The sequence below is a fragment of the Schistocerca americana genome, chromosome 5 (genome assembly GCF_021461395.2).
Source record: "Schistocerca americana isolate TAMUIC-IGC-003095 chromosome 5, iqSchAmer2.1, whole genome shotgun sequence".
NCBI classification, from domain to species: domain Eukaryota; kingdom Metazoa; phylum Arthropoda; class Insecta; order Orthoptera; family Acrididae; genus Schistocerca; species Schistocerca americana.
Window position 1 is genome coordinate 98,032,877 of NC_060123.1, and position 12,242 is coordinate 98,045,118.

The 12,242-nt window shown below is 43.5% G+C and overlaps 1 protein-coding gene across 2 annotated transcripts in view; it reads left to right on the forward strand.

Moving 5' to 3' along the window:
- LOC124615700 (neuronal acetylcholine receptor subunit alpha-4-like) overlaps positions 1 to 12,242 on the forward strand; it is a 187,584-nt gene that overhangs the window by 147,088 nt on the left and 28,254 nt on the right. For both annotated transcript variants that reach the window (XM_047143739.1, XM_047143738.1), the window contains one exon: positions 7,254 to 7,426. In XM_047143739.1, the coding sequence (XP_046999695.1) occupies positions 7,254 to 7,426 (173 nt within the window). The remainder of the gene's footprint in view (positions 1 to 7,253; positions 7,427 to 12,242) is intronic.

The following is a 12,242-nucleotide window of genomic DNA, read 5'->3' on the forward strand; positions in this document are numbered from 1 at the left end:
AATGCTGCCCACATGCATATCGCTGTCATCAATCCTGTGCACTATATCGTTAGCGAATGTCTCTCGTGCAGCAATGGTAGCGGCGCTGAGGGGTTGCCGCGTTTGAATTTTGTATGGATAGAGGTGTAAACTCTGGCGCATGAGACGATACGTGGACGTTGGCGTCATTTGGACTGCAGCTGCAACATGGCGAACGGAAACCCAAGGCCGCTGTTGGATCACCTGCTGCACTAGCTGCGCGTTGCCCTCTGTGGTTGCCGTACGCAGTCGCCCTACCTTTCCAGCACGTTCATCCGTCACGTTCCCAGTCCGTTGAAATTTTTCAAACAGATCCTTTATTGTATCGCTTTTCGGTCCTTTGGTTACATTAAACCTCCGTTGAAAACTTCGTCTTGTTGCAACAACACTGTGTTCTAGGCGGTGGAATTCCAACACCAGAAAAATCCTCTGTTCTAAGGAATAAACCATGTTGTCCACAGCACACTTGCACGTTGTGAACAGCACATGCTTACAGCAGAAAGACGACGTACAGAATGGCGCACCCACAGACTGCGTTGTCTTCTATATCTTTCACATCACTTGCAGTGCCATCTGTTGTTGAAAATTGTAACTACCGTAATTTTGAAAGTTTGTCCACCTGAAAATGTACTGCTGTCTCAAGCATATTGCAACAAACGGTGTATTTCTATCGCTGCTCGTTTAGTTTTTATTGCCGTTTCAAATATACTGGTCATTTTTGAAACACCCTGTATCTATCACGTGGCGAGGCGCCCGATGGGATACTACCAACTCCACACGGGCATTTCAGGTATCTGGCAAGTTTAATCCGACTGAAGGAAAAAAGGTTACTCACTATGCAAAGTGACTTTCATGATCAATTTAATTAATTAGTCAATTTGATATCAAAGACATACTGCTGGGCTGGTGGAAGCGAGTGCAAGAGCATCACGGATATGATTCGCGAGCTGAAGCGGTAATCAGGCGTTTTTTCGTTGCGGTGAAATCTTTTAACGAAATTTCAATCTCCCACCTAAACAAAGAGGGCTGACCATCATCATAAAATCAGCTTTATCACAGAATTCTTAAGGTGGTACGTAGTATTGAAACTTCCCCTTTGGAAAATTATGTATTACTGTGCTGGTAAACCTCTTACGTTATTTGATTTTCAAAAAGCTGAGCGAAACTGAGCGTACTCAGACATTTCTCTCTTTACTTATTCTGATCACCACTAAACTGACATACAATATTTTTAGCGCAACGCAATCTGGCTTTCAATAATCCCCACAAAAGAATGGCCCTGGCTAACAATAACCTATACCTTTCATGAATCACTTACCTCACAAAAATCTTCGTTACTCGAACTACTGCAATACAGCAAGCGCCAATACTGCCAGCTAAATAAAAGATTCTAATTACTGAAGGCACTAACTACTGATAGGCATAGTTAACGAATGAAAGATTTTGGTAGAGAACAAACAATGTATTTACCTTAATAGTGTTCAAAAGTCATAATATATATATCAGTTCATGACATCCAGTCTAACAAATTTCCTTTTTCTGACGTACACACGTCCAGATCGTCCGCTCTCAAAATTCCGCCATCTCTCTCCCCACATCCACCACTGCTGGCGGCTCACCTCCAACTGCACAATGCTACGCGCTGTTCACATCCAACTGCCCAGCACTACAATAGCAAATATTTCAACAATGCAAACCAGCCACAGACTGCACACAGCACAGTCAGTGATTTTCATACAGAGTGCTACGTGGCGTTACCAACATAAAAACCTAAACAGCCTACTTACAGTATATACCTAATATTTACTACTCCTCTCTGCTGCTACTTTAAGAAACTTTGCATTTGTTTACTTTGACAGAATTCGAATGTGCGGATGCATCCTGTGACAGAGGTAGAGCATGTTCTTATCACTCTGTCATTAGCCCAAAATGAGTTTAATTTTATAGTCCTGTGCTGCAAGATGTAGCAGACATTAAGCTGATACAAATAGATATTTTTTTAACTATGAGAGAATACTTAGAAGTAATATACCTATGCCATACTGTTGTACAGCATTTTCACAAAAAATAATGATAAAAAAATGCGTGTACGCTCCGCTTTCTTCTATCTTCGAAAATATCTCGTATAAAAGAGAGGACTCTACATTTTGCGTGGGAAACTCGACGTGTATGGACAACAACATCCCTGTCTAGGACTGGGTAAAGTAGATTTTTTTTTAAACTGGGGAGAACCTGTGTCAGAGGTGGAATTGCAGTTACAAGTTTAGAACCGTGTGTCCAAGCCGCACCTGTTTGTCTCACAGTGTCTGCAGCCAGTGGCTGGCCAGAAACCACGGCTTAGTAGCCACTTGAGAGAGAGCAGAGGTGAGTGGTCTCCTGGGTATCAAATATCAAAGGACGCCGACTTTTGCTCCGCATTCGCTGGACTGAGCCGGTGGCGACACTCGAAGCGCCCTCTGGCCGGGTGAATAGCGAACTACTGCTCAGTACGAATCTGGCTACCTTCGTGATCGCGTGGGTCATAGGCAACTCGTGGAGGTGGGCCTCTGCACACAAGACCACCTATATGTGGCGAGTGTTTTTGCAATTTAATTACTCGATTTTCTTTCGCCTGTTTATACATGTGAGGATGGACCACGTCACTGTTTGTGACGTCATCATCAGTCAGTAGTTCCCGATGGTCCTCGGGTGCTGGGATCGCTGAATAGTTGCCCCCAGGCCTGGGCACTAGGCTTCCAGAAACCGTGGGAAGCAGACGTGTTGTCGCGACAGTCCCAGCAAAGTGCAGTGAAGGAGTCGTTTCTCTAACTTCATGCAACTGCTCAGTGCTGTTACCTGCTACATGTTTTATGGAGCCTGTTTGCTATATACAGGATGGTCCATTGATAGTGACCGGGCCAAATATCTCACGAAATAAGTATCAAACGAAAAAACTACGAAGAACGAAACTCGTCTAGCATGAAGGGGGAAACCAGATGGCGCTACGGTTGGCCCGCTAGATGGCGCTGCCATAGGTCAAACGGATATCGACTGCGTTTTTTAAATAGGAAACCCCATTTTTTATTACACATTCGTATAGTACGTAAAGAAATATGAATGTTTTAGTTGAACCACTTTTTTCGCTTTGTGGTAGATGGCGCTGTAAGAGTCACAAACATATGGCTCACAGTTTTAGACGAACAGTTGGGAACAGGTAGGTTTTTTAAATTAAAATACAGAACGTAGGTACGTTTGAACATTTTATTTAGGTTGTTCCAATGTGTTACATGTACCTTTGTGAACTTATCCTTTCTGAGAACGCATGCTGTTACAGCGTGATTACCTGTAAATACCACATTAATGCAATAAATGCTCAAAATGATGTCCGTCAACCTCAATGCATTTGACAATACGTGTAACGACATTGCTCTCAACAGCGACTAGTTCGCCTTCCGTAATGTTCGCACATGCATTGACAATGCGCTGACGCATGTTGTCAGGCGTTGTCGGTGGATCACGATAGCAAATATCCTTCAACTTTCCCCACAGAAAGAAATCCGGGGACGTCAGATCCGGTGAACGTGAGGGCCATGGTATGGTGCTTCGACGACCATTCCACCTGTCATGAAATATGCTATTCAATACCGCTTCAACAGAACGTGAGCTATGTGCCGGACTTCCATCATGTTGGAAGTACATCGCCATTCTGTCATACAGTAAAACATCTTGTAGTAACATCGGCAGAACGTTACGTAGGAAATCAGCATACATTGCACCATTTAGATTGCCATCGATAAAATGGGGGCGAATTATCCTTCCTCCCATAATGCCGTACCATACATTAACCCGCCAAGGTCGCTGATGTTCCACTTGTCGCAGCCATTGTGGATTTTCCGTTGCCCAATAGTCCATATGATGCCGATTTTACGTTACCGCTGTTGGTGAATGCCGCTTCGTCGCTAAATAGAAGGGATGCAAAAAAATCTATCATCGTCCCGCAATTTCTTTCTTGCGCCCAGTGGCAGAACTGTACACGACGTTCAAAGTCGTCGCCATGCAATTCCTGGTGTATAGAAATATGGTACGGGTGCAATCGATGTTGATGTAGCATTCTCAATACCGACGTTTCTGATTCCCGATTTTCGCGAAATTTGTCTAGTACTGATGTGCGGATTAGTCGCGACAGCAGCTAAAACATCTACTTGGGCATCATCATTTGTTGCAGGTCGTGGTTGACGTTTCACACCTGGCTGAACACTTTCTGTTTCCCTAAATAACGTAACTATCCGGCGAACGTTCCGGACACTTGGATGATGTCGTTCAGGATACCGAGCAGCATACATAGCACACGCCCGTTGGGCATTTTGATCACAACAGCCATACATCAACTCGATATAGACCTTTTCCGCAATTGGTAAACAGTCCATTTTAACACGGGTAATGTATCACGAAGCAAATACCGTCCGCACTGACGGAATGTTACGTGATACCACGTACTTATACGTTTGTGACTAGCGAAAAAGCGAAAAAAGTGGTCTAACTAAAACATTCATATTTCTTTACGTACTACACGAATAATAATGGGGGTTCCTATTTCAAAAAACGCAGTTGATATCCGTTTGACCAATGGCAGCGCCATCTAGCGGGCCAACCATAGCGCCATCCGGTTTCCCCCTTTAAGTTAGACAAGTTTCGTTCTTTGTAGTTTTTTCGTTTGATGCTTATTTCGTGAGATATTTGGGGCGGTCACGATCAATGGACTGCCCTGTATGTATTAGGTGTGGTTCTTGGCGACCTTTGTGGAATGTTTAGGTCTTTATTAGCGAAGTATTTTTTTGTGATACGTTATTCTCGCTGCCAATCAGTAGCATTGTAATCAGAGCAGGAGATCACAAACGGTTCAAATGGCTCTGAGCACTATGGGACTTAACATCTATGGTCATCAGTCCCCTAGAACTTAGAACTGCTTACACCTAACTAACCTAAGGACAGCACACAACACCCAGAGTCTATTGCGTGGATTCTATTATCCCTAGATAACGAAACTGTTCAATAATCGTTATCGATGTAAATGTTCAAAGTGAATGCTCGCCAAAGTTTGATGTTAATACTCTTCAAACGCCACGCTAGTAATGGTAGAAGGTCTGTCCTGTGACGACACATGAAAATACGACATACGCAAACTGGCAATAAATCATTGGAATGGTTCCGTTAGTAACACTTTACCCCAATGTGAGCTCATTGTTAACTGCACATCGAGTTACGTACTACGGCATCCAAGGCTGTTGCTGGCAACTGCACAAACGCGTCGCGGCTTCCGACACGGAGTGCGCGCTGATACGAATCTAGAAGAGAACTGGGGCCTAACTCTATCTCGCATGCTCTTATTTGTATAGCCGCGGTGCGGACCGCCGAAGGCACAGCCGACGACATTTGCCTTACTGACTAGCCGCTGGGCTAGCAAAACACCACTTCAAGTAACTAAATAATTAACTCCAGAATGATATTTTCACTCTGCAGCGGAGTGTGCGCTGATATGTAACTTCCTGGCAGATTAAAACTGTGTGCCCGACCGAGACTCGAACTCGGGACCTTTGCCTTTCACGGGCAAGTGCTCTACCATCTGAGCTACCGAAGCACGACTCACGCCCGCTCTCACAGTTTTACTTCTGCCAGTATCTCGTCTCCTACTTTCCAAGCTTTACAGAAGCTCTCCTGCGTACCTAGCAGAACTAGCACTCCTGAAAGAAAGGATACTGCGGAGACATGGCTTAGCCACAGCCTGGGGGATGTTTCCAGAATGAGATTTTCACTCTGCAGCGGAGTGTGCGCTGATATGAAACTTCCTGGCAGATTAAAACTGTGTGCCCGACCGAGACTCGAACTCGGGACGCAGGCTGTGGCTAAGCCATGTCTCCGCCGTATCCTTTCTTTCAGGAGTGCTAGTTCTGCAAGGTTCGCTGGAGTGCTTCTGTAAAGTTTGGAAGGTAGGAGACGAGATACTGGCAGAAGTAAAACTGTGAGACCAGGCGTGAGTTGTGCTTCGGTAGCTCAGATGGTAGAGCACTTGCCCGCGAAAGGCAAAGGTCCCGGGTTCGAGTCTCGGTCGGGCACACAGTTTTAATCTGCCAGAAAGTTTCAAATAATTAGCTGCTTCATTCGCTGAAGGCCAATGAAGCTCTCGATTTAATTGTGCAATCAGCATACAGGTAAGTATCTATAATAAAATTTTAATGTGGCTAGGTTAAATACTTTTGGGGAGAGAATTATTTTAGTTGTACCGCACGCAATAGATGAGCTCTGAACTTCCCATTTAGAGAGACGCTACAGCTATAGTTTTATAGCTACCTTTTAGAAACTTCTCACATCTTTGTTATTATAGCGAATCTCCATTCTACCTAAATCTAAACATCCTAGCTTTATCTAATCACTTACTTAATCTATCTTGCTTCCGAACTTTTAGGACACAAAAACAGAAAATCGTGAATTTCAACCAAAATATTACTTTGGGAGATCCAGCATGCTGTTTCCATTAAATTGCAATGAAAAAGGAATCTGAATATAAATTTTGAAGTTTCTAACTCCTTCCTGTTGTTCCGATGATTTTTACGTAATTTCGAAAACTGTTGAAGTTGCTAAACTGAAAGTTAACACATTATTATTTTAGCATCACTCCTGACATGCTATCAACTTTTCAGATTATTTACTTTATTTTTAAGGTATTGCGTAAAATTAGTGACGTCATAGCTAGTTAGAGTGGACTAGGCTGGCACACAATGGAAAGCATATGAATTTTATATGGCGTGAGTAGGCTGCTTCCGTACATGTGGTTTAATTGATCAATTTGATTAATTCGCGCATCAATTGGATATCAGAAGTGCACCAGAACGAACTACTAACCAATCTTCAGTATTTTTCCGTAGCACCGCTTCTCAGAATATTCTATTCTATTCTTTTCTGAACTGTTTATTGTCTGCGTTTCACTTCTGACACACCAGACAAATACCTTTAGAAAAGACTTCTTAACATTTAAATTTACATTATATGTTAATGAATTCCTCTTTTGAAAATGCTTTTCACACTATAGCCAGTCTGCATTTTAGATCCTCTCTGCTTTGGTCATCGTGAGTTATTTTGTTATTCAAATAGCAAAACCCATCTGCCAGTAAAGTTAATGGCATTAGTACAATAATCATGTATAGTGTACGAGGAGTTTGGCTGAGACTGGAGAGTGTGGGAGTGTGGTGTGCCCACAGTGGTGTTCCACCGGGACGGGCTGTGCGCGGCTGGGGCGGCGCTGCTGGTGCTGGTGGCGGCGCAGCGCCTGCAGGCGTCCCGGCGCGCCGCCCCCAGCTGGCTGTCGGCCGGCCTCGCGCGGCTCCGGGCGTCGCCCGCCGGTCCTCTGCTGCTGCCCCCTGCCGCCCAACAGGTGAGCCACGCGCACCGCCCACAACTCTGCACCAGTTGCTTTACGAGTACACTAGACTAAAGATGGGCAAACTCGTTCATCCTTGGGAACTAGTTCACTGCTGATCGTTCTTTTTTGGGAACCGTTCATTTTTTACTCGTTCACCGTTCATTTCTGCTTGTTATATGGTTCTTAAAATAGGAGTGCGGGTAAACTACTACAAACAGCGTAGTAAACGCATTATTGTGGCCCAGATTGACACGAAGCCCACACTAGTACAAGTTTATATGCCAACTAGCTCTGCAGATGATGAAGAAATTAATGAAATGTATGATGACGTAAAAGAAATTATTCAGGTAGTGAAGGGAGACGAAAATTAAATAGTCATGGGTGACTGGAATTCGAGAGTAGGAAAAGAGAGAGAAGGAAACATAGTAGGTGAATATGGATTGGGGCTAAGAAATGAAAGAGGAAGGCGTCTGGTAGAATTTTGCACAGAGCAAAACTTAATTATAGCCAACACTTGGTTCAAGAATCATAAAAGAAGATTGTACACATGGAAGAATCCTGCAAATACTAGAAGATATCAGATAGATTATATAATGGTAAGACAGAGATTTAGGTTGGTTGGTTGGTGGGATTAAAGGGACCAGACTGCGACGGTCATCGGTCCCCATAGCTTTAGGAACCAGGTATTAAATTGTAAGACATTTCCAGGGGCAGATGTGGACTCTGACCACAATCTATTGGTTATGAACTGTAGATTAAAACTGAAGAAACTGCAAAAAGGTGGGAATTTAAGGATATGGAATCTGCACAAACTGATTAAACCAGAGGTTGTACAGAGTTTCAGGGAGAGCATAAGGGAACACTTGTCACAAATGGGGGAAAGAAATACAGTAGAAGAAGATTGGGTAGCTCTGAGGGATGAAGTAGTGAAGGCAGCAGAGGATCAAGCACGTAAAAAGACGAGGGCTAGTAGAAATCCTTGGGTAACAGAAGAAATATTGAATTTAATTGATGAAAGGAGAAAATATAAAAATACAGTAAATGGAGCAGGCAAAAAGGAATACAAACGTCTCAAAAATGAGATCGACAGGAAATGCAAAATGGCTAAGCAGGGATGGCTAGAGGACAAATGTAAGGATGCCGAGGCTTATCTCACTAGGGGTAAGATAGATACTGCCTACAGAAAAATTAAAGAGACCTTTCGAGAAAAGAGAACCACTTGTATGAATATCAAGAGCTGAGATGGAAACCCAATTCTAAGCAAAGAAGGGAAAGCAGAAAGGTGGAAGGAGTATATAGAGTGTCTATACAAGGGCGACGTACTTGAGGACAATATTATGGAAATGGAAGAGAATGTAGATGAAGACGAAATGGGAGATACAATACTGCGTGAAGAGTTTGACAGAGCACTGAAAGAACTGAGTCGAAACAAGGGCCCGGGAGTAGACAACATTCCATTAGAACTACTGACGGCCTTGGGAGAACCAGCCCTGACAAAATTCTACCATCTGGTGAGCAAGATGTATGAGACAGGCGAAATACCCCCAGACTTCAAGAAGAATATAATAATTCCAACCCCAAAGAAAGCAGGTGTTGACAGATGTGAAAATTACCGAACAATCAGTTTAATAAGCCACAGCTGCAAAATACTAACACGAATTCTTTACAGGCGAATGGAAAAACTAGTTGAAGACAGCCTTGGGGAAGATCAGTTTGGATTCTGTAGAAATATTGGAACACGTGAGGCAATACTGACCTTACGACTAATTTTAGAAGAAAGATTAAGGAAAGGCAAACCTACGTTTCTAGCATTTGTAGACTTAGAGAAAGCTTTTTACAAAGTTGACTGGAATACTCTCTTTCAAATTCTAAAGGAGGCAGGGGTAAAATACAGGGAGCGAAAAGCTATTTACAATTTGTACAGAAAGCAGATGGCAGTTATAAGAGTCGAGGGACATGAAAGGGAAGCAGCGGTTGGGAAGGGAGTGAAAAAGGTTGTAGCTTCTCCCCGATGATATTCAATCTGTATATTGAGCAAGCAATAAAGGAAACACAAGAAAAATTCGGAGTAGGTATTAAAATCCATGGAGAATAAATAAAAACTTTGTGGTTCGCCGATAACATTGTATTTCTGTCGACTTGGAAGAGCAGTTGAATGGAATGGACAGTGTCTTGAAAGGAGCGTATAAGGTGAACATCAACAAAAGCAAAACGAGGATAATGGAATGTAGTCGAATTAAGTCGGGTGATGCTGAGGGCATTAGATTAGGAAATGAGACACTTAAAGTAGTAAAGGAGTTTTGCTATTTGGAGAGCAAAATAACTGATGATCAAGATTTTAAACATGGCTGCAGCAGCAACTGTTAAAATTCTTCACAATAAAGGATGGCAGCCAAAAACAGTTGCAGGATAGAATTTTTTTATTAAAATTCTTGATCAAGGTTTCGGTACATATAAATATACCTTCATCAGAAGTACATTTCCTGAATAGAAAGACACATTCATTAGAAAAGCCATATCAACGAAAGTGAGAAACAGAAGCTTAAATAACGGTGAAATTGCTAAAGTAATACAGGCACACAATCTTTAGTACTTACTAAAATTACATCATGCACTGGAGAATAATGAAACAATTATGCCAAAAGGCGTCGTCAGTAATTAAAATATCATCTCCATTTGTACGACATGTGTAATGGGTACAGGATCAAAGCGAACAGTTTAACAATGTTACTTCGCCTATGAACTGTTGAGACACGAGTGTGAAGGCACTAAGGTAGATTGTTTCGCCGAGAGAGGGCACTTGCATGTGCCAGACTCGCGCATATTACAATCCATGAATACATACATAAGCGCATCAAAATTATTAAAGGTTGTGTTAATTCAAACTTTGTCTTAATACATAAAGCGTATCACGCCAATTAAAGACATTTATGTAAACTAGAAATATAGAACCAAATTTACCTGTGTCCTAGTGTCAAATGGATAAAACTTGCGCTTGGAACATCTAACGAGAGAGGGCACTACTGTAATGCGCGAGAGTCTCGCGTAACGTAGGCAGTGAAATTCATACTAGCGAAACAACATTTTGGTGATTCGGCGTAGATCCCTCAGAGTGGTTGGTGGGTCACATCGTCCATAAACAGCCCTTTTCAATCTATCCCAGGCATGTTCGATAGGGTTCATGTCTGGAGAACATGCTAGTCGAGCGATGTCATTATCGTGAAGGAAGTCATTCACAAGATGTGCACTATGGGGGCGCGAATTTTCTTCCACGAAGACGAATGCCTCGCCAACATGCTGCCGATATGGTTGCACTATCGGTCGGAGGATGGCATTCAACTAACGTACAGCCGTTACGGCGCCTTCCACGACCACCAGCGGCGTACGTCAGCCCCACATAATGCCACCCCTAAACAGCAGATAACCTCCACCTTGCTGCACTCGCTGGACAGTGTGTCTAAGGCGTGCAGCCTGACCGGGTTGCCTCCAAACACGTCTCCGACGATTGTCTGGTTGAAGGCATGTGCGACATTCATCGGTGAAGAGGACGTGATGCCAGTTCTGAGCAGTCCATTCGGCATGTTGTTGGACGCCCATCTGTACCGCGCTGTATGGTGTCGTGGTTGCAAAGATGGACCTCGCCACACCCGTCAGGAGTGAAGTTGCGCATCATGCAGCCTACTGTGCACAGTTTGTGTCGTAACACGACGTCCTGTGGCTACACGAAAAACATTATTCAACATGATGTAATTACTGTCAGGGTTCCTCCGAGACATAATTTGTAGGTAGCAATCATCCACTGCAGTAGCGAGGCAAGTCATTGACGGTTCCTGTCTCTGTATCTCCTCCATGTCCGAACAACATCGCTTTGGTTCAGTCCGAGACGCCTGGACTCTTCCCTTGTTGAGAGCCCTTCCTGACACAAAGTAACAATGCGGACGCGATCGAACCGCGGTATTGACCCCCTAGGCATGGCTGAACTACAGACAACATGCCCCATGTACCTCCTTCCTGTTGGAATGACTGGAACGGATCGGCTGTCGGACCGCCTCCGTCTAATAGACGCTGCTCATGCATGGTTGTTAACATCTTTGGGCTGGTTTAGTGACATCTCTGAACAGTCAGAGGGACGGTGTCTGTGATACAATATCCACAGTTAACGTGTATCTTCAGGAGTTCTGGGAACTGGGGTGATGCAAAACTTTTTTTGATGCGTGTAACTTAACAATGTGGAATTCGTGCGGCGGATTACTGTTTGGTCTAGTAAACCCACCCGCTTGAATGTACTGTAGTTTTGGACAGTTTTCCATTCACATTCACATGTCCTCCAATGTCAGCCACGGTATTTACGATACACAAACAGGTACATACAACAGAATACAGAACAGAATTTATGTAATTCACAGACAGATGTGTACACAACTCCCCTGCCCCCTCCCCCTCCAACTTAAGTTAACTGATAACTGAGGCGAGATGAAGAGCACCCGGTCACTAAGTTAAAATAAATTTACTAATCACGAAAACAGTGGACTCCAAACAACGGAGTAACGCTAAGTAAGGTTGGACGAATTTCTCAAATGATTTTAAGTCTGCTATGGCTTATGAACCTTTAACCCCTTATACTGCATGCGAAAGATTCGGGATGTGTTAGACTCCACCAGGGACAAGGCATATTCTCTGCTCATTGTGGGGCTGTGTAAGGCGGACTGATCAGCAGTATACGTTTTAGAGCACGAAAGCTATATTTGATTTGGGCAGTACGACAAATCTGTGATGGCCGAACACAAGACAGACTGCAGCAAGAAAATAATATTGAACGAAACTTGCG